This window comes from Saccostrea cucullata, unplaced genomic scaffold (assembly GCF_032062105.1).
Source record: "Saccostrea cucullata isolate Sc308-1 unplaced genomic scaffold, CSIRO_AGI_Scuc_v1 ctg2727, whole genome shotgun sequence".
NCBI classification, from domain to species: Eukaryota; Metazoa; Mollusca; class Bivalvia; order Ostreida; family Ostreidae; genus Saccostrea; species Saccostrea cuccullata.
Window position 1 is genome coordinate 55,655 of NW_026939025.1, and position 24,704 is coordinate 80,358.

General features: G+C 34.0%; 1 protein-coding gene across 1 annotated transcript in view; it reads left to right on the forward strand.

Moving 5' to 3' along the window:
- LOC134252132 (choline O-acetyltransferase-like) overlaps positions 1 to 24,704 on the forward strand; it is a gene marked incomplete at its 3' end in the record, with an annotated part of 60,012 nt that overhangs the window by 27,774 nt on the left and 7,534 nt on the right. The window contains exons 3-7 of the mRNA XM_062734569.1: positions 3,921 to 4,039; positions 4,522 to 4,575; positions 5,384 to 5,564; positions 6,896 to 7,073; positions 15,659 to 15,971. Coding sequence (XP_062590553.1) covers positions 3,921 to 4,039; positions 4,522 to 4,575; positions 5,384 to 5,564; positions 6,896 to 7,073; positions 15,659 to 15,971 — 845 coding nt within the window. The remainder of the gene's footprint in view (positions 1 to 3,920; positions 4,040 to 4,521; positions 4,576 to 5,383; positions 5,565 to 6,895; positions 7,074 to 15,658; positions 15,972 to 24,704) is intronic.

Sequence of the window (24,704 nt, forward strand, 5' to 3'; positions counted from 1 at the left end):
TATTTTTTGTTGAAAGACCTTTCATTGGATACCAATAACCTTGACCATTTGACTTTGACCTTGGAGATTTCAATCCTTGTGAAAAAACTTTAACCTTGGCCATTTCTTTTGAACGATAAGGGATAGGGCTTTCATACTTACATATATTTAATTTCTGTGTGAAGACCATTCATTAGATACCAAGAACTTTGACCCTTTGACATTGACCTTGGAGTTTGATTCACTTTTAAAAAGCAAACATTGACTTTAACTTTAAAAGGGTTAGGGTTAGTGCATTCATACTTTACAAATTTCATCCTTGTGACAAGACATTTCTTTGGGTACCACCAAATCTGATCCTTTGTCCTTGACCTTGGAGTTTGATCTACATTTCAAAATTGGTAGCCTTGACCATAACTTTTGAAAGGTTGGGGCTAGTGCTTTCATATTTCAGATATGAATTTTTTGTGGCAGGACCTTTCATTAGATACCAATAACATTGACCATTTGACCTTGACCTTTGAGATATCAAGAAATACCAATATATTGAATTTGCATATAAGAAAAGTTTAACCTTTGCTATGTTGCCATACGAGGGGCATCAGTGTTTCCCAAACACATCTTGTTTAAATTGTATTTAATTGTTTTACTTAAAACACTAATTTATTTACTGAATCAAGGAGAATTCAGAGCAGTTTCAATACAAATAATTACTTAAAAATGGTAGTCTAATCACTATCAGGATTGAATTCTTGAAAAGTTATATATAATTTTGGCTTCCATATTAATTGTCTGTGAGGAGGAGTTATCTTCCTTCTAAATATTCCTTCATGTAAAAAAAAAAGTCATACTAATTAAAATGCTGTATTAAGTACTTGAAACTTTAAACCATTTTTAAACTGGTCCTTAAAAAGAGACAACTTATTCAATTTATAAGGCTTTTGATGTTGGAATTAAATGTTTTATTGTTAAATATAATAAAACAATTACAAAGAAATTGGCAAAAGAAATAGAAAGTATTGTTACCATTCCAAGTAGATTTCATCTAATTGACTACTCAGAAAGCTCAATTAGGACACTATGATCAAGAAAACTGTGATAAGTCTACATTTTATATTTCATAGTTACATGTATCTCCTTTATCAGAGGGACGATACTTTGCAGTTTTTCTTGTAAATAATGTCGATTTTAGTAAATATGATAAGTATTTCAATTACTTAGTATTCATTTGAGTAATAATATTCTAGATTTTAATTAATTTCAGAATTACATTTACTTAGTAATAATTCATAAAATGTAGTAAATAGAAAGCATATTATCTCTAAATTAAGTAATAATAATTTACTAAAAATGAGTAGTTCATTTAGTAATAGAATTCCTATTGAGTATTGATACTTAGTAAATCATTTTATAAGTAAATGAATTCATTCTTATTACTAATTATGTTTACAATTACTAACCATGATAGTCATTTACTTGCTATTCTGACTAAATGGATTACTAATAATTACTAGTTTTTCTTAATCTAATATCTTATTTTAAAAACAACAAGTAAAACTTTTTTTAGAGTGTGTATGGGGATTGAGGTGGGAGAAGTTATTCTGAATAAAAGGTTTTCTAAACATTAAAATGAGTGTTCATCAGAATGTTCTTTCCCTTTATAAATTACGAGATACATAATATATTTACTTCCATAAAGTGAATCTGTAAAAATATTATATGTTTTTCATATTTACTATATAAAGTTGCTTATCATTTACTATCGAAAAAAGGACAGGTCCCTTTTTTCAGAACATCGAATTTTACATGTCGCATAAAAACGTACTCGATCTACACAGTTCATGTTTTATATTCTTCAAGTGAAATATATTTTTGAATATAGGTAATGAATGTATCTGGTTTCAATTTATATTTTATGCAGCCAACATTTACTTGAGGAATTGATAAAGTTTAAAAGGGTATCAATTTTGTACGATTTTCATCCGACTTTAAGTTTTCAAAATATTCTCGACTAATTATTGTCTCCATCATTTAGACGCATGCCTTTTTCACATATATCGAAGCGGTTTGATGATCAACACTCATTTCCATTGTTTACATTTTTTTTTGATGGTTACATCAATATTACTTTTAAAAATTAATTGTATACCAGTATCAAAATCCATTTATACACATTTTTAGCTCTACTGGTCAGAGACCAGAAGAGCTTATGCGATAGTAATGCGTCCGTCCGTCTGTCTGTCTGTCCGTCCGTCTGTAAACAATTTTTCAAAATGCTACTCCTCCTGTAGTTTTGGTCTGATTTCAGTATAACTTGGCAAACTAATAGACTACACTAAGATACATAATTCTGTTTATATGTTTTCGATTTCAATGAACGGTGTTGTCATGGTTACTAAAAATAGAAATTTCTGTGAAAATCATTCAAAATGCTACTCCTCATACAGCTTTAGTCTGATTTCAGTATAACTTTGGGACACAAAAAGACTACACTAAGATACATAATTCTGTGTATCGGTTTTTGATGAACGGTGTTGCCGTGATTACTAAAAATAGAAATTTCTGTGAAAAACATTCAAAATGCTACTTTTCCTACAGCTTTGGTCTGATTTCAATATAACTTGGCACACCAGTAGACTACACTAAGATGCATAATTCTATATACTGTAAACCAACTTTTATTTGGTATGCAAAGTAGATTACACTGAGATACTAGTACATAAAATCAGTTTTGTGTTTTTGATTTTGATGATTGATGTTGCAATGTAGTTATTTAAATTGAAAGTTCTGTAAAATTTTATGAAAAGCTACTCCTACAGTTGTAGTCTTATTTCAGTCTTGCCACAAAAAGAGACTTAATCAAGGATCAGTATTCTATTCATCATACATATATACTTAGATCACTGGCATAAACCTTGCAAAAAATACTATAGTAACTATAGTTAACTCTAGTTTACTATTGTTAACTATAGAACCAAAGTTTAAACTTTGGAACTTTGATAAACACGAATCAAATTCAATTGTTGGAAAAGTTGTAACATGATACTCAGGTGACCTATAAGGCCCAAGGGCATCTTGTCTATGTTAAAACTTTGATCGTCCATTGTTGCCCTCCCTATGTCCGGGGGTCATGATTTGAACGAATTCGAACTAACACTTTTTGAGGATGCTTCTATAAAAATATGACCAATCATGGCTTTGTTGTTCTTCAGGTGAAGACTTTTAAAGATTTTTGTTATGCATTTCTAAGTTATACTTTGATTGACCATTGTGGCCCCACCCTACCCTATGGTGTCATGATTTGAACAAATTTGAATAAACACTACTTGAGGATGCTTCCACATTAGTTTCATATCTCCTGGCCTAATAGTTCTTGAGAAGGTTTTTAAAATATGCCACCAATTTTTCACTATTTCTCTATTCTCTCCCCTTGCAATAGAGCGTGGTCCTTTTCTCGAACAAACTTTAATTCCATTAACCCTAGGATGCTTTGTGACAAGTTTAGTTGAACTTGGCCCAGTGATTCTGGAGAAAAAAGTCAAAAATGTGAAAAGTTTACAGACAGATGGACGCCGGGCAAAATGTGATCAGAAAAGCTAACTTGAGCTTTCAGCTCAGGCGAGCTAAAAAGCATTTGAAACGCTTATTTTTTTGGATACTTCTTTTGTCTGAGAACTATCTTGAATACGAAATTCGGGACGTGTTTGATAGATATACATCCTGCACATTAATTAAGCTTTAGTTGTATATTATTGAAAATTATTAATTTTATTATTTTTTTTTCAAAATGGTGTAAAATTTTAGCTTTTGAATACGAATTTCATTATTTAACATTAACATTTTAACAGATATTCTTTCACATTTACATACATGTAAATTCTTTGGGCATGATGAAGAAAGAATAGAAAGCGTGACAACTTGTTGTATTAAATCAACTGTAGGCTTACCATTGGTGGTTGGAGGATATGTACCTGAAAATAAGATTACCGTTGCCTATCAACTCTAATCCAGGTATGGTCTTCCCAAGCCAGAGATTTTCCGACCGAAGAGAACAGTTACGGTATGAACATAAAACAATACTGTGTCCTCTTATATCTAGCTGCAGATCTGTAGCTCGCTGGTCGGAAAAAAATTGGAATGGTCGAACTTACTGTCAATATATTTTTTCCGGAGAGCTAGTGAGCTACTAAGTTCTGCAGCTACATGTACTTGTATCTTATACATGTGCATTATGGCTTTTGTCATCTTTAAATAATGTTTGTTTGCCCTTGGTAAAATTTTGGGGTGGTAGGCTGGTGGGAAAATCCTTTTTCCAGAAAATTTCAAAATATTTATTGACGAGATAAGAGGAATTTTATAAAATCGTGTCATGGAATGTAAAAAAAAAAAATAAATAATAAACTCTTGAGTCCGACCATTTTTAGTCGGTCGGTCGGGAGATGGCAAAACAAACACGTTCTTAAAGATAACCTGATGATTTCTTGTCTCACACATTCACTGTATTGAATATTTTTCAAACTATTTATTTTCTTTAACTTTTAGATACGCTGCCAGATTGATATCGGGGATATTGGATTATAAGACCATCATTGACGTGTAATGTCCTCATTTTTAGCTGCAGAATTGTAGCTCTCTGTAAAGAATATGTATTGACAGACCGGAGAGCTAGAGTGCCACCCATTGAAAAAACTGTATATTTATTGCGCACAAAAAGTGTGCCGTTCCTTGATTCATTTCTCCATGCTTTAAAAACTATCATCTCAAAATATTACCAACTTCTTGTTTTCCTAACGTATTCTTTCACTGTTTCCACAACAAAACATTTCTTATGATTGTTTATAATCACTAGCCCTCCTGGCCCTAGAATTGAGATCATCAAAAATTTATTTATTTATCTATTTATACTGCCATTTTGGTTTGCAAGATAGTTCGGTCCAAGGCGCTTCGTAGTGATGTAAACTACGAGAGTACTTGATAGAGGAGTAAGGAAGTTTTTGAAATCTAGCTTTTTTTGCAATTGAGGTAAGAATTTGGAGGAATTAATCCAGATTCGAGCGCACTTTTTTGTGCGCAATAAATTATACAGTCAGATTTTTCAATGGGTTTCACTGTAGCTCTCTGGTCTGTTAAAAAAAATTTCGAAGAGCTATAGTTCTGCAGCTACTCAGTTTTATAAAAAAAAAGTTTGCACTTTTGAACCTTTTTTTACTGGAAACATGCTGGCTTCTTTTATTTGTCAGAATGTTTAAAAACTGGTATGAGGTCTGTTTTGGAAAGGTTCTCAATAAGTAAAAAATGATGAAATTTTACGTAAACACAGTAGATTGATCTTTCTATCAATTATAAAGTGATAGGACAATGCCTGACTTGGAAGCATTGTCATGATTATTGTTCTATTCCTCAGTCGGGGACTCCCCGTTGACAGAGCACGACATAATAAGAAAGGGCAACCTTTATGTATGGAGCAATATTACAGACTATTCACATCGTACAGAGTTCCTGGAATCAAAAAGGACTCTCTGACCTCCAATAACAGCCATCTTCTGCCTGATCCAGAACACATTATTGTTGTTTGCAAAAACCAGGTATGTGTGATTATGGGTGGTTATATTGCATCAGAAATCGGTGTCAAATAGTTAACCCCGGAATGGAAACTCCACTCCCCTCGAAATAAAGTCTATTTAGAAAAAAATACTTCAGAATGTTTTACCTACAGAACCCGATAGGTGCCAGGTAGAAAAAATAATTTATCTGGTGGTCGCCACATAAATAACTGGCGGTCGCAAGAAACTTACAGTGTATCTGGCGGCCGCCAGATAAATAGATCTGGTTACCGAAAAAATAATTTTTGGTGGTCGCCAGATGAGTTTCTGGCGGCCGCCAGATAAAATATTTTTTAACCTGGCACATACCAGCTTCCGTATCGACTACATGTAATAGCAAAATTTTAAATATACCTGATATGTCAACAGAAAATCAACCCCGGATGAATTGCAATACTCGTAGTAACTTTCCTTTCTTTCTCAATCCACATTATTAGAATGTTTTATTGAATCAAGAATTCATTACAAAATTTATCCAGAATTTTGTATATCAAAAGAAGATCTCATCGATATCAATACTATGAAAGCACGTCCTTCCTGAAGTATAATTATGTTTTGTTCTTCTGACAACAATGTTTAAATTGTAAACGGCTAGTATCTTGTTGGTTCATTGTTGTAAATTCTTAAAGTTTTCTTTAAGCTATTGCATATACTTTCCCACTAATATGTTGATCAGGAAAGGAAAAAAAACTGAGAGATCTTGAAAAAGCTGGTACTGTGATTTAATTTTTTTAAATAGAAAATTTGTTAAAATTGCATGATCATTTTTTAAAAGATTTTCAGGTTTAAAAGTCATATACATGTATGATGAGCATTGCAACGGTTGTACAATTGGTTTGTCAGGTTAACTGGGAAGAAGTAATTCTACAGGTTAATGAACTTATAGTAAAATTAACCCTCTCCATGTTGGAGGTTTTTTTCCTCTATTTCATAGAGAATATTACATAAGTATATCTCCCATTGGATACTCAACTATGAGGGATGTTTTACTGTACGACCCCGGTGAATAACAAAATGGTCGTCAAATGGAATTCATTTATACTCAGTTATATTTTCTTTATATAAAATCCATTGGAAATACAACTGATCACTCGAAACCTCGTAACGGCGCGGTAGAATGCACGATAGACCCTCACACATTTCGATGTACACCAAAATATATGCTATAAAGAAAAAAACATTAAATTGTGGAAAATCCAAAATCTGCACATTTAATATGCATGAAATTGTGATTTTCTCCTTCGAATCTTGAAGAATATTTGTAGAAAGACAGAAGATATGCCAATCTGCACTCCTACATTGATTTATTTCAGTATTTTGTACTGGATGTTGTAATCAACTTTACACGTTTAAGCGAAGAAGACCTCTTCACGCAGTTGAGTCGGATTAGTAAAATGGCTGAGGAGAACCAGGAGTGTGTGGAACCCGTTGGAATATTAACGGCAGCCTATAGAGACCGCTGGGCCATAGCTAGAGGAAAACTTATGGAAGGTGATTATTAATGGAGTAAATGCTGTACTCTCTTAAAGTTTTGCTAAAGGTCAAGATGTCCAAAAATTTATTTTTACAATAGCTTCAAAATTAGTTTACTATGTAAAGAATCAAGTTAACACTTTTACAGTTTATAAACATATCATTGATTAACAGATAGAAAGTATAACTTAAAATCAAATATTTAAAAAAATAATTTTTCGAGAAAAAAATATATTTGAAAAAATTTGCATATTTTTTTTTAAAGTGCACCTGCTTAATTCTGCACTTTTATTGAAAACCAAGATAGACTAGAAGATAACAATTTTGCTTTGTCATACAAATTCACAATCTCCCATGCAGAGTCTCTCAGTGAATCAGAGTATGTCGTAATGACACTTCAATTTCGTTTTCGATACATCAATAAACTGTAAAAGTTTTAACTTTAAAAACCACATAGTTTTGGAGCTATTCCAAAAATAATTTTTTGGACATTTTGACCTTTGTTGAAACCTTAAAATTTCTGTTCAGTGTGATGTAAATTGTCATTACTTTAATCTTTAAAGGTCAAGTACAATAATTTTGTGAAAATTCATAATTATTCATTATTATCAGCCTCTGGAGCAATATGAATGACATTCTATGGTCTGTTTTATTTTTTGTCACCAATTTCCATCACTAACTGTCGTTTAAACTTACCTGTGTGACAAGTGGATCATTTATTGTAAATCGCTTTCCTCCCTTGTTGTGTGACGTCATAAGAGACAACATGAAATATAAAGTGCATACTTCATATTATTACCGGGTTTGGAACATTATTGTTCGCGAGATGTTGCAATGTGCTCTTTTAACTGTACCAATAAATCGGACGAAGACATGAGTATATATTTATTTCGTAAGAGCCTAAAATTGAGGAAAATATATTAAATTTAAAAAGAGATGGGTTTGAGGCTAATAAACACACAACGTTATAAATATGAGCGACGAGTTTAGGCCACAGTTTAATTAAATATAAAATGTTTCACGATTTTATTGATTTTATTTCAAAATTTAAATTGTATTTTAGTTTGTAAGTTTAGGTATTTATAGCCACAATTCTGTTCGGAGAGAAGGATTTTTTTTTGAATTTTTGTTACAGTACTACACAAGATCACAGGCACCGGACGATTGGTTCGTGTATATTGCACCCTCCCTCCTACTGGAATTTAACAAAGCAAGTTTACATGAATTCCTTGTCTGTCATACGAATACTTCGATATTTGATGTTTTCCGTTTTTGTCAAGTTTTAGTTTGTGAAGTTTCTTTACTTAAGAAATAAGGTATCATTTTTTGAGTTTTATTGACTTATTCATACTTTATATTTGCCTGATTGTTACTTTTAACGTGTGAAATGCGTTAATTTTTCAAATCCAACGGCATGTATGTAATCCACTAAACGCGCGTCGACCCTTTATGACGTCACAGAGAAATTACGTCGAACGTTTATCCAAACGCACATCTATGACCTCTTGACCCCATACCTGTATTTATACAGTGATAAAAACGCTTGCCTTTAGTAGTGTTATATAAAGGAAAACATTTGCAAATGTAAATATTTTAAAATATGTACTCGGTATATGCATGTATATTGCGCGGCGCCAAGTCAAAAGTACATGTATCTCGCCGTTCGTCCGTTAACCTCTATCATGCTGGAGTAAAAAATACAAGTAAATTTATATACCGTAAAGGAACAATCTGCAAAACTGCATGATTGGCGATGAAAAATATAGAGGCGTCCCGGAATTACACGGAAAATCTAGAGAGATCAGAAACCGCGCCAAACTTGTTCTCGCTAGCTTTTCATTGTAACCGAGGCGCCCTGAAAAATCCAAGATGGCGAGTGTCATACCTTCACTCTTTTTACAGTAAATATGACATTTTTAAAACGTGCTAATTTCAGCGAATTTTTATTTAAGAAATAAGGCTTTATGGAAGATTTGATGATGTGCCAACCCGTTTTACATCTCAATAAAACTCAAAAAATGATACCTTATTACTTATATTTACATTTGAGACTTATTCATACTTTATATTTGCCTGATTGTTACTTTTAACGTGTGAAATGCGTTTATTTTTCAAACCCAACGGCATGTATGTAATCCACTAAACGCGCGTCGACCCTTTATGACGTCACAGAGAAATTACGTCGAACGTTTATCTAAACGCACATCTATGACCTCTTGACCCCATACCTGTATTTACACAGTTATAAAAACGTTTGCCTTCAGTAGTGTTATATAAAGGAAAACATTTGTAAATATTTCTATTTTAATGAGGGTATTCAGAGGGTATTCAGACACATCTAGAAAAACACATAATACACAAAATACACCACTATGAAACCAAGCGTCTATGCTCTGATACTAAAATAGGGCGTTCTTTTTTTACAGAGGGTTTGAAACTTTTTTCAAATGGTTAGTTTAAACTTAAATTTTGGATTTTTCAGTTGTAATACTTTGTGAATATGTCATAAAAAATATTTTATTTTTAAAATGTCAAAGAACCCTTATGGTACGGAACACCATGGGGTGGGGGGTCTCCTCTCCAAGCATGTGTGATAGTAACATCTTCGGATTCCAACGGATGATATATCCAACAATGACGTAATTTCTATTAATCTGTTCATTGTTTATTATAGTATACTATACATAAATAAAATCGCCATATCCCAAGTTCAAACGGCCATAAGAAAATTACATACTTAGATACTTTTTCACCAGTGAAAGTCAGTAAATGGTCCTATGTGTATGACGAATTAGAAACAATGCAAAAATTCATTTTCTCTAAAACATTTTCTGTTTGCGGAAATATAATTGAGTGCTTGAGTTAAAAGAATTTAACACCAGTTATGTACATTCGCTATGTTCTGCGATGATCCCTGGTCAGTTGTGTAATTTTCATTTCCACTGACCGGCTTCGGACGAAACGGAATGAGTCGTAGAAGAACAATCAATTTGCGTACTTTCCTTGATTGGTTCACACATGTAAAGCCTATTCTAATTCTAAACCAAATCTGTACTTTGCGGTACGTGTTTTGTGTAATTATCATTTTCTTGTGATCATTATCAAATTTTAAAAAGTGGTTTCACTAAAAAACAAGAAACATTGGCAAAATGACCATTGAGAAAGAATGGAGAGCCGTTGAAATGTTGATAGCTGGATTATCCTTGCATATGGAACGCCATCACTGCCTTATAGCATACAACTATGCATTTATTATGTCAATTTATCATTACGTGATGTGAACATATCTTTACGTTATGTCCATTTTTTATGAGATGATGTAAATATATCTTAACATCATGTCAATGCTGCATTACATGAAGTAAATACATCCTTTCATTATGTCAGCACTTCATAACTTGAAGTAAAAAATTCATTATATGAAGTGATAATGTGTTTACATTGTGTTAAAACTTTCTTGCATGAAATGAATTTTTCTTTACATCATTTCATTTCTTTAAAATGTGAGGTCAAAACTGCATTATGTCAAGTAAATTGTGTTTTATAATTAAACTTATCATTACACGAAGTCAAAAGCCCATTCCTTTTTGAGAATGTATATTTCTATTATATCAAAGCATTATTACGTGATATGGATTTATCTTTATTTTACGGCGAGGGCATCATGATATGAGGTGAACACATCTTACCTTTATGTCAGTGCTTTATTCTGTGGTGTAAAAAGTGTATAACATAATGTGAACATATCTTTATATTATATCAATACTTTATTACATTATGTCAAAACTCCATGTTAAAAAACATTTACATTATCTAAAAGCTGTATATCTAGTATATAATGAATGATGACGACCGTGATTTAATGAGTAAGAAGGGGGGGGGTCCAGATTGATTAGGACAAATTACAGGCACATAATATCAACCCCCCTCTTTTCTCAGACATAACTTTACTATAGAAAATGTAATGTTCATTGAAACTGTACAGCCCCCACCCCTACTTTTTGTTGAAGTATAATCCACTAAGGGTATTGTAATATATCTGGAAAAAAAATAGGACTGATCGAAGTTGGACCCCTCTCCCCGAAATAGCATTTTCGGCCTTGGACTTTTTTTTTCTTGGCTTGTCAAGTTTTTTGGGTAAATGATTTTTTTCTGGCTGACCTCCTCTTTCAAAAAAAAAGATGCTACGTCACTGGAGTTAGTAATTTTTTTTAATCATTCCAGGGCCAGAATTCTATTACAAAAATCTACCAGTCGCTCATCTAAATCAATTGAATATGCCTTAGTAAGCATGCATGGGCACATATCAGTGGCAGATATGGGAATCTTGAAACAAGGGGGACGGTATATGGTTGGAAACCAAGGGCGGAAAGCGGAGAAGCTCTCAGGCTTAATAGTTTTATAGAAAAAAGTTTTCAACTTAATTCAGCTAAGCTTATTGTGAAACTAATGCAATGTCCTTCAAAGTTTAAGACTTTTATTTAAAAAAAAAGAATCAAAATAAAAAGAAAAAAATGATTGCTGCACGACTCATAATATTTAATTTATTTAATTATGAGATTAAAGTAAACACCACTGAATTTCGACGTGACTTTAATTCACAATCGCAGTGTTAAGGCTTTGCACGTCAGTCATTTGTCGCTTAAAGTTTTCATTTAAAGATGTCATTCCCAAATCGCTGAGAATCTCTTCTACGACAGTTTTTCTCCCGCCATTTTTAGTGCTTGCGGAACGCGGAAAATACGTTATGCTCATATAAAGGCCGAGGATATCCGTGTTCGCATAACGTAATAGTGAATCGACATAATGTAGAAGAGTGCGCACAGTATGGCATGAGCTTTTCACATCAGTTAATAAAAACTAAGATCTCATGAAAAGTAAACATAACGAAATGCAAGTTGTAGTGTGTGTAAATGTATAGAGTTGACATAATGTGTGTGTAGTGTGGGTTAATGTCATAAAGAGTTGACATAATGTAATGGAGGGTTGACACAATGCAATAGTAGAGTGGGTTAATGTCATAAAGAGTTGACATAATGTAATGGAAGGTTGACACAATGCAATAGTAGAGTGGGTTAATGTCATAAAGAGTTGACATAATGTAATGGAATGTTGACACAATGCAACAGTAGTGTGGGTTAATGTCATAAAGAGTTGACATAATGTAATGGAAGGTTGACACAATGCAATAGTAGTGTTCTGCTATAAGGCAGTGACGGCATTCCATACTTGCACCACGTTTTACTCACTTTTATTTCCTTTTTTATTTGTCTTTATTATACCTCTACTGATTTTCCACTATATAAGAGTAAATCAATATTATACAGTTAAAGTATATCGTTGAGGGAGTCAGCAAGATTACAGTTACCCAAGAGCAAGTCTATTTCCCGAGGCGCTTGCGCCGAGGGAAATAGGCTTGCTCGCGGGGAACTGGAATCTTGCTGACTCCCGAAATGATATACTTTAACTGTTTTATTATACCGATACAAACAAAACATTTGAAAAAATTATATTCAAAACTGTATTCAGTAACAATGTTTTATTCCAACAGGAATAGATAAAAAGTACGACAAAACAGAATACAGTCATGAAAGGAATTCCATTGTATCAATAAATCAGTTCATTGTCCGAGTTTTTACTTAGTAAAATCGAAAGTAACATTACGCAAATATTGAGCACACCATTTCTCTAATTTTCTGTTGTCGTTCGCTACCAGTAAACTGGTTCTTTTTGATTGATATGGGACCAGTTGACTCGCGATGCATTTCGATTCATTAATGAATATTCATGAGTTTATTCGGAACATTTTTAAGTTTGTCGTAAGTTGAAAGAAAATGTCAAGCGTTCCGAATAGGTGTGTATCAGTTCATCAAAAAAAAAAAACCGTACTTTTTTTGCAGGGAATCAGTCTGTTTTGCAGGGAATCGGTTTATTTACGGTGATTTTCAGGAAATCAGCAAAATATATCGATTTAATTTTATATAGTGAAAAATCAGTTGAGGTATAATAAATTTTGCTGATTTCCTGAAAATCACCTCAGAAAGACTGATTCCTTGCAGAAAGGCATGTCAGTTTGATGAACTGATACACACCTATTCAGAACACCTAGCAATTTCTTTTAATCATATGAAAAGTACCGATGTGTTCCAAAAAATCATGAATATTCATAATGCAGCTGTACAAGGAGGCGGGCCTAATTTATACGGGAAAATGTAACTTGTTATTGTGACGTCATCCTTGTAAACTAATGTGCACTGAGAGCTACATGTATCCACAGATCACGTAAATGTTCTTTGTAACAGTGGAAATTGTTTATATAACAAAAAAAGTTTCTTGTAGATACAAGTATTTTGTATCTAATTGATTCAAATGCAAAAACATTTTAATGAATTTATTTATTTTATTTACATTCTAAGTAATTAATATTTCCTTTATTTCCATTTCCTTTATAATTGCACTGTTTGAATAAGAATTGCAGTTACTGGCTTTGAAAATGTCTTATTTTTGTATCGGTATAATAAAACAGTTAAAGTATATCATTGAGGGAGTCAGCAAGATTCCAGTTCCCCAAGAGCAAGTCTATTTCCCGAGGCGCTTGCGCCGAGCTCAATCCCTCAATGATATACTTTAATTATATATTTATATTACTTTTAAAAATTAATTACCAGTATCAAAACCCATTTAAGGACAGATGATACAAACAAATTTTTTCTTTGAAAAAGATTTAATATCATGTCACAAGTTTAGAAATGAAGATGGTTCTTAGAATTTTCTCTCTTAAGTACTGGAATTTGAAAAAGACTTAAAAAATATTAGTAATATTTCAATGAAAAAACAAATATAGACAAATCACATTCAGTAAAGGTTTACAGGTGAAAACAATTTTCAGAATATGTTAACATGGTGCTAAAAGTGTAATATAAACTTAAGAAAAATATACCAAGCAAGGTGAATTTTATTAGGAAAAGCTAAATGGTAAAAATCAGCCTATGTGATATTACTAATTTTTTGTCATTTTGATCTTCCTCTTAAAATTCACCTGGCTTGGTATATTTTTCTTAAGTTTATATTGCACTTTTAGTGCCAAAATAACATATTCTGAAATTTGTTTTCACCTGTAAACATTTACTGAATGTGATTTGTCCATGTTTGTTTTTTTATTGAAATATTACTAATATTTTCCAGGTCTATTTCATTTTCCAGTTCTTCGGAGAAAAAATTCTAAGAACCATCCACTTTTCTAAACTTGTGACATCACATTAAATCTTTTTCAAAGAAAAAATTTGTTTGTATCATCTGTCCTTAAAAACATTTTTCTATAGGCTGTGTGCCATTTTCATCCCCAAATAATCACAATTTTAAAGCTTTGGACAAAATTTAACCAAACCGGAAGTGACCTTGATCTTCGTCTGGGGCCAAGATTTCGCGTCACACCAGGTTACAAGAGTGTTTAAGGACATACGCAAGGTACCTTACCTACTGATAACTTTTCAAGATATTCTAAATTTATACATGTTCTTAGACAAAAAATTAGCATGATTTACCAGGGGTTTTAAACTGATATCAAATTATGAAATTTTTTGCATTATTCAAAGAAAAATGTACAAAAATTACAAAACATAAATTCTAGATTTTTTTTTCATCAAAATTTGTTATAGCAGAGGTGTGCAAATCCATATATAGACAGTAAAAGTATTGCACACGGGTCCTTTATTTAGTGGAACTCTTCAACTCCAGGGAAGAACCCAACAAACCTCAAACTACGTTGCATATGATCTTAATTGTCTTGAAACAATCTTAGAAACATGAAAACAAACAATTTTAATCGTATGAAAATGATAAGAAATCAGTTCTCGAGGTAGTCTAATATCATCTCAAGCAGTCTGAATCATGCCTAAAGCGGCACACTTACGTGCTAAACGATCAAGGATATTGACCAAAAGGCCTATGTGTGATGATGCACTGTGAAATCCCCGGATCTGAATCCCCTTGAACACGTTTGGGATTTTTATAAGGAATGTCAAAGCCCCTCCCCTTCCACACAATTTCAACGGTTTGGAAAGATCTACGCAGTAGGTGTGGCGGCAGATGGGTCAATATTCTATTCAGGGGTACATGGTATCCAACAGTTAAGGATGTCTTGCAGTAATTAGAGCGAGGGGTGGTCTTACTCCTTAGAGAATATTTTGTGTGAATTTTCATTTTGAGGGTACATCATTTCCTTGACACTTTGCTTAAAATTCTGACGAGATACTTAGATGAAATTTACGCAACATCGAACTGAAATATGCACCATTAACTAAGAATTAACGAAATAATTTATTGTATGCATTTGTTCTTTAAAAGTTAAAAAACATTAAGTGAACACGTAGAAGTTTGGTTCAGTGTATAAAGTAGATTCTGTCGAGTGTCTCTTATGACGTCACAAAAAGGGGAAGTAACTTGATCAACATTATTTTCAGTGATATTTAAACAGTTAGGTAACGAATACAACGAGGTTTAAAATTTAACGAATATTGTTATTCCCTCTTTTTAACTATTATTTACAACATATATCATTTACAGGTATATCTATTTCGTATGATTTTGACCTTAAATTGCAGAATCGACTAATCGCGATTCTTTGGATGCAATAGAACGCTCGATATTTATTTTGTGTATGGACTCGGCTATCCCAATTGCACTGAATCATCGAAATAGCGTTGACGAAACACAGAGTAACATAAGGGATGATGTTTCTCTCGCCAACCAAATGTTACACGGGCTTGGAACACATCTCAACAGTGCCAATCGCTGGTATGATAAAACTATGCAATTTATCATTTCTGAAGACGGAGCTTGTGGCCTAAACTATGAACATTCGCCATCAGAGGGAATAGCTGTAGTACAACTTATAGAACATCTCCTTAAATACATGTGAGTTGTTTAAAAACATCAACACGTTAACTTTTACACTGTAAGATGGTGTCAGGTTTTGTTTTTAGAGAATCTACATCTTTCATTGGATTGAAAATTGCACAAACAAAACTTATCAGTAAGCTTATGTGTGTTCATATCAGTTACATGTACCCCTCAAAATTCATCAACTGAAAGAACTTCTCAATCTGAAGGTATGAAAATACTGCAACTAGGCAGGATACTCTGAAGAATCTTGAAACTTTGACAAGTGCAGGGCGCTGATTTTTTAAATGTCTATAACTTGATGATTATATTCTAGATCCTTGCATTTTCCTTTTATCAGCTCATCTGGCTCAAGTGAGTTTGTCTGGTAAAATTTTTTTCCATTGTCTGTCGTCATCTTCGATTTTTTGTTGTTGCCACTTGGCCAGTTTCAACCAAATTTGCGAAAAAAAATCCTTGGACAAAGAAGATTCAAGTTTGTTCAAACGAACGGCCATTTCTTCTTGCAAGGGGAGATAATTGCGAATTCTTTAAAAAATGCATCGTTTAAAGATCTTCTCCTCAAGAACCACTGTGCAAAAAATATGAAGCTTATGTTTAAGCATCCTCAAGCAGTGTAGATTCAAGTGTGTTTAAATTATATAAATGATGACCCCCGGGGTAGGGTGTGGGCACAGTGGGCGAGTTTTTTATAGCAAACATGGAAAATCTTAAAAAACTTCAAGAATATCAAAGCTATGATTTATTTTGAAGTATTCTCAAATGGTTTAAATTCAGATTGTTCAAATCACGACCCTTGGGGGTAAGATGGGGCCACAATGAACGATCAAAGTTTTACAGAGAAGTATCCCGGAAAAATCTAAGAAAATAAAAATAAATCATTTCAAGAACAAAAAAAACCATGGTTGGTCTAATTTAGTAGGAAGCATCCTCTTATAATTTAGATTCAAATTTATTCAAACCGTGAAAGGGTGTGGCCACAATACAAGTTTAAAGAGCAAGAGCCACTTTGGGCCTTATGTGGCCCTGAGAATTTCTGAAAAATCAAAACCGCTCAGTTTAGGTTGCAAATGCAGTATTTATCACTTGGAGTGTTGGTGACCACGTATCTTTTAATCGTTAAGTGAATTCCCATCTAGCCAATGCATTATGACGTCATAAAATGCGTCATTTTCCTCATATCCTGTAAATTCCTTTGAAAATGGCCAAAAGTTGAACCATTTTTTCAATATTTCATATAGAGCACAACCTCTGATCCAAAATATGTAAATTGTCGTAATTAATTAGCATAATTAATTCGTTCAATTATGTAAATCGCACTTCACCCGAGTATACCCGATAGACCGGACGCATTTCATAGCGGTCCGGATTCTTTCTTTAATAGTGTTCTTAAAAATTTCCAAATCAACATGTAACTTAGTATGTAAATATATAGTGTTTAGTAGTTTAGTAGTAGTGCTAGTTGTTTTTTGTTTCGCTTTTTCCTTTGTTCTTATGACTTTTTAACTCTTTTCTTTGTCCTGAGGAAGGGACAGGGCGTCCCGAAAATTTGACAATTTTTATTGTTCGTGTCGTTGGTCATTTTTAGTGCTTTTTATAAATTTCCATCCGTGACCTTGTATCTACTTGATAGATCCGACATTTAGGATATACAGTGTTGTTGGTTTTTTTTTTAGTGCTTTTTATATCCTTTTTCGCCAACTGTATCTTCACAGATCCACCCGTATATCCATCATTTCTTTATTTATATTTTCTGTTCCTATCATTTATTTTTGGTTATGTCTTTCATCATTTGACTTTTTCTATCATTTATTTTGTATCCAACCGTTGTAAATTAGTTCTTTCCACTTTTCCCTTTCGATTTTTACTCATGTAACATTTGTTTTTAAATTTTTTGAATTCTTGCACGAATTATCTACGAAATACATAAGAATCCAGAACAATCGTTCGTTGAATCTTTCGACTTCACACGACTAAAATATTAAAAGTAGTCTTATCATTTTGGCAATTATTTATTTTCAAATATGTCCATAAAAGATACCCCAACATTCAAACTTTTGAAGAAAGAACACCAAAAATCAATAAAAACTGAACACCGGGTCTCCAATTTACAGACCTACTTAGAGTGTAACATTATACCGAAAGGCTTTCAGATAAATGTTACACCTAACATAGGGCCAATCTCCAAACGCTTTCAGGAGCGCTGGGACGTTATTACAAGGAGATGTTCTGATGTCACTCTGTCTTTCTTGGGATATCCACAAGTTAGGACAATTGAAGAGTGAGATCAAGTCCTTAGAATCATCCCTCAACGATATCATGTCCAAGGCCGATCTTGATGAAGCCCATAATATTATAGACACCTATAATATGGCCCTAACAAATAAAGTCAACAAGACTCAAAGAAAGAAATTTCTCCGCGACAGTGTTCCACAGTCTAGGAACAACTGGTCAGAAGTCAGAGTTAACATAACACGTAAACCTCGCTCGAGACGCTTCAAGCGCACTAAGACAATAGCGAGGGACGGACCCATACAAACTCCTGACGTCTGCCCAGTGCTCAATAAATCTAGTGCTCCTCTCTCCGAATCGGAGACCTCACTTCTTTCCAAGGGGCTGAATTTCTGCCCCACGCCACATGAGGTCGACGAAAAACAAGTCAGAGAGGACACCCGAGCATTCTTCCGGAGACTTCGTTTGAAGGAGCACTTCTCTAGAAAAGACTCCGAAGTAAATTCATACGACTCTTCCAAGCCAGATTTACACGATCTAGAGGAACACAAACTCTATAGGCCCAAGAGTGAATGGGAACCTGCACCGGGCAAGTGTGGCGCGCTTGAGTCGTATATTGACGCCGTTGAGTCAGACATAGAGAAGCTCCTTTCAGTGCCAGACAAGACTCCCGACAATTTGAGTAAGGAAGAGAGATCTGCCTTACAATCATTAAAAAATCGGGATGACATTGTAATCAAGAAAGCAGACAAAGGCTCTACAGTTGTCGTACTGGATAAAGAGACTTACATGGCGGAGGCCCAAAGACAACTCTCAGACGAACGTTTCTATAAGAAACTGGACTCTGACCCTACTAAAGAATTCTCCACCGCCATTACCAAAACTCTTGACGATATGTTTAAGAAAAATGAGATTGGTATCAACGTCTACGAGACCTTAAATCCTATTGACTGTAGACCAGGACAATTCTATCTGCTTCCTAAAATACACAAAGAAGGCATGCCAGGTCGTCCCATAGTCAGCGCAATTGGACACCCCACGGAGAAAAATTCTGAATTCATTGATTTACATCTCCGTCCACACGTAGAGAATTTGCCATCCTATCTCAAGGACACCACGGACTACATTAACAAGACGCCCTCTACTGGCCTCCCAGATCATACCCTCCTCGTGACTATGGACGTCACATCTTTGTACAACAATATTCCGCACGATGAGGGTATCGAAGCCTGTAGAGAAGTCTGGGATAGTAGGTCCATACAAATTCCTTCTACCGAGTCCCTTGCCAAGCTCCTTGAACACGTTCTCAAGTTCAACAACTTCATGTTTAATGGAGAACATTACCTGCAGGTTAATGGCACTGCTATGGGTACGAAAATGGCACCGTCTTATGCCAATGTCTTCATGGGCAGACTGGAACGCAACTTGTTACTTCAAGCACCATTTAGGCCCCATAGCTGGTTGCGTTTCATTGACGATATAGAGATGAAGTGGGTGGAATGTCGCGAGAGCCTCGAGGCATTCATTACGTTTGCCAACACCTTTCATCAGTCGATCAAATTTACAGTAGACGTATCTAATTCGAAAAACGTATTTCTAGATACCACATCTACCCTGATTGATGATGAAATCGAATTCAGTCTCCACACCAAACCCACAGATTCCCACCTATATCTTATGCCCACTAGCTGTCATCCCCCACACACTTTTAAGGGAGTGCCTAAGGGTCCAGCCACCAGAATTCGACGCATCTGTTCGTCCCCTGGCTTATATCAGGAGCAAAGTGGTCTTCTTAAGTCCCACCTATGCAAATGAGGCTACAATGCCCGCAACGTACAAACAGCTATTGATGAGATGGCGGGACATGACAGGCAAAACCTATTACGCTACAAAGAGAAAGAAAATAGCGGTAGGGTCCCTCTGGTAACCACATACCATCCCGTCCTTAAGAACCTAAGCGGTATCCTTCAAAAGAACCTACCAATTCTCCATTCAAACAAACGAATGGCAGAGGTCTTTAAGGAACCCCCATTGGCTGCATACAGACGCCCTAGGAACCTAAAGGACATGGTAGTAAGAACCAGACTGGACAACCCATTACCTAACGGGGGCTTTAAGACTTGCTCTGACAGAAGATGTCTTCTTTGTAAGCACAGCACTGACACAGACAGTTTTAACAGCCCTGTTACAGGCCGCAGCTACAAAATACTAGGAAGTTTGTCCTGTCATACTGACAACTGCATTTATCTCATCAGTTGCAAAGTTTGCTCCAAACAGTATATTGGTGAAACAGGAGATCTCCGCAGAAGAGTCAATAACCACCGTTCGACCATTAGGACCAAAAAACTCAATGAACCCGTTGGGGAACATTTCAACCTTGAGGGTCACAAATGGGAGGACATGACAGTAGTGGTGATTGATCATAACCCAAGATGGACAGACGCTCAGAGAAAAAGCAAAGAAAAGTTCTGGATGCACAGATTGAAGTCATTCCGCCCCAATGGTATTAACAAACTGAATGACTTCACCAGAATGAACGTAAACTAGACCCGATTCCTGATGATACCAAACAAGATTATTCTCTCAATTTAGTGTAAACTCCACAGTTAATTTGCGTCACCAACTCTCGAACAACCCACATAACTATGTATTGCTTACGCCTTTGTTAATTAATTATTAATTATTTTTTACCGATAATCAGTCCTAAAACATTTCAAATTAAAATTTATAATAGATCATAATTCATATGTTAAAATGCCCCTTCTATATTATTTTTCTTTGGTTATTCTTTATCAAGTATAGTTACGCCATTTTGAGAGAATGAAACAATGTACGATTTACTGATTGTCGTAATTAATTAGCATAATTAATTCGTTCAATTATGTAAATCGCACTTCACCCGAGTATACCCGGTAGACCGGACGCATTTCATAGCGGTCCGGATTCTTTCTTTAATAGTGTTCTAAAAAATTTCCAAATCAACATGTAACTTAGTATGTAAATATATAGTGTTTAGTAGTTTAGTAGTAGTGCTAGTTGTTTTTTGTTTCGCTTTTTCCTTTGTTCTTATGACTTTTTAACTCTTTTCTTTGTCCTGAGGAAGGGACAGGGCGTCCCGAAAATTTGACAATTTTTATTGTTCGTGTCGTTGGTCATTTTTAGTGCTTTATATATATATATATATATATATATATATATATATATATATATATATATATATATATATATATATATATATATATAATTTCAAAACAAAATAAAGAATCGGTACAGATTTTGGTATACATGTATTTAAAAGTAAAAATCCAGAAATATCACAAAACATTTACTGCAAGCGCTTTCGCCATGTTCGGCTCTTCAGGCAGTTATACAGTATCATTTGCGATTAAGTTTGGGTTTAAAGAGTTTGATAAAATAATCATAATAAGGGGAATAAAATCCAACTTAAATCAGGAATGGAAATTCGAACCAACTCATCTATGAACTGTAAATCGGAAAACGTCATCTACTGTGCCATCTGTCCGACGTGTAAAGAATTTTATATTGGACAAACGGGAAAATTAAATGCCAGGGTTCGTGTGCACAAGCAACAAATTAAAGACCCTAGTGTGCGTAATACACCGTGTTGTGAACATTTCGCAAAATGTGGCAAAGGAATATTTAAGATTTTCCCTTTTTATAAACTTCCAAATGAAAACGAAAATTGACGTTTGGCAAAAGAAGACTATTTTATCAAACTCTTTAAACCCAAACTTAATCGCAAATGATACTGTATATTTTATATTACGCCAACTTAACGCTACCTACATCTATTATGACGTCACAATGAACTTTATGCTTTTGACGTTACCAGGTAACCTGCCTGACATTTGTATAACTGCCTGAAGAGCCGAACATGGCGAAAGCGCTTGCAGTAAATGTTTTGTGATATTTCTGGATTTTTACTTTTAAATATATATATATATATATATATATATATATATATATATATATATATATATATATATATATATATATATTTTTCCTTGGTATATATAAAATCCAAGTTCAAATGATAAACTCGCTTTCTTTCGCCCCATGCGGGCTCATTTAAGCGCAAGATAAAAGTTTGAGTTTATCATTTGAACTTTTTATATATATATATATATATATATAGCGCTTACGTTTTAACAAGTGTTGCCTTTTTATTTTATTTTAATATTGATTACAGGACACAGAGATATTTATTTTATTTCTTTTGGATATATATATAGGTTATACACTTAAATTAAGTTTTTAGTATCTTTCATGGAAAAACAGCAAAGGGGATGTGGCTCCAAAAGCTATAGAGGTCTAAAAAAAAATTTCTCTTTTGTCACATAATTTATGAGCAACAGTACAAAAACATAAGCCTTTTTCAACTTTATATTCAACCATTCCCAACAACGAATTCAAGTCCAGCTTTTTGATATCATTGACAACTGCTTTTTCGATAAAAATGGAACTCGTAAATTTACTTAACTTGTTATTGGTCATTTGAAAAATTATTTTCTTAAGACATTCTGATTGTACACACAAGTACTCTGTAGTTGATGTTAAAAAGATGTTTGAGTTTCTGATTGATAACATATATTTGAATTTTGGAGACCTGTGACCCGTTTTACAAAATAAATTACATCTTAGACCAAATCAAATTTAATCTTCAATTCTTCTTACAACTTTCTATTTTACATAAATTTGAAAAAGGTTTCATTCATCTTGAAGAGAATTTAGAATGGTATCTTGAGAGTAATACTTTCAAAAAGAATACTGTAAACCAACTTTTATTCGCGACTACTTTATTTCGCGATTTACCGGGAGTAAACTAGTTGGCGACGATTAATTTTCGCGAAAGAACTGTTTTTAATAGAAACAATGACTTTTTGCGAGAAATATTTTTATCGCGAAAATTTCTCGCACGCGAATAAAAGTTGGTTTACAGTAATGAATTTTGCAAAATTTTATATTCAACGTAAGTTTTTGGTCTTAGTCGTAAGTTCTTTCGTAAAACGGGCTCAAGTTCCAATACTCTGTTGGATTTCCCATTGGTACAGCTGCCATGATGTAACCATCTCCGATTTTTTTTAGTCTGATGTTTTCTGGAAAGGGCTAAAATGCCACAGCATTTCCTAATGCTGCGGGTGACTGCAAGCAAAATATATTGTTTTTACATTTAACGTACTTCAAATTTGACGAAATCTTATTTCATTGGCAACAAACATAGCCCTTTAAACGCGAAAACCATGTAAAACAAATCTGTGTGTTTACCAGTTGCGCTACTCAGCAGCTATGACAGTTCACGCGTGATGTACTGAGACTTGCGCTTGAAATTTAGAAAAACTCAATCAAGCAAATGTCGGGATTCATAAATAACTGTGATGAAAAGTATCACTAAACATCGATAAATATAACCATTCCATGTGGGTTTTTTTTCGTAAAAAGGGATATTTAGGCTTAAAATATGAGAATTCCCGAAGATCCGCTCCTATACAAAGTCGATTCTTAATTCCCATTGGCTGTCCCAAAATAAAATCTATTAAAGTCCACAAACATGGCGGATAAAATTCAAATTGTGATGTTGACATTCATGAAAACTAACCAATATGTGGATTGTATAGTATATTTTTCGATCGATTAATGTCTTGCAGAACTATATGTGGGAGTCCAGGAAATGTTAATAAGATAGCCATTTACTGACACTTTGAGCCGAAATCTGTGCGGGAGTGAATCACTCCCGCACTTGCACCATTACGGGGATCCTAAGGAGTTGTAACCCCCCCCCCCCCCCCCCCAAAAAAAAGGAGGGAAAGGACTACATTATTGAAGTTACCATTTGAACCAATTGCGCCCCTTAATTAGCAAACCTATTTTTTAATGCATACATGTATGAAGTTGATTTTGTCCAAAATCTTAAGCGTGAAAAAAAAAGAGACACTTACTGTGGCCCTCAACTCGACATTTAGATATATCGACGACGTATTGTTATTTAAGAATGGTTATTTCTATTTTTATGTCTATACAATATATCCTGGTGAGCCTGAGATAAAAGATACATCTGTTTCATATTTGGATATATTTCTTGAACAAAACCTAACAACCAAGATTTATGATGAACCTAATGACTTTAACATTTTAATCGTCAGCATCCCTTACTTATGCAGCAATATACCTTCATCACCTGCAAATAGGGTTTATGGTTTATACCTATCAGCTGATTTGATATACAAGAGCATGCTCTACGTATGAACCATTTCTAAAACAAGGTTAATGATTGACAAACAAGTTGATGAAAAAAATATGAGCAGTCCACTTTAAAGTCATCATTTCGTAAGTTCTGTGGTCTATACAATGGCTTTACGAGGGGCGTTCAATAAATAATGTCATCGGGCTCGGAAAGAAGCAAAAAACGCTTTTCTATGATTTAGTCCTAATGATTAAACTAAAATATTCTCTTTGAGTAAAAACACATGTCCACAACATTTTTATTCAATTTCGAAT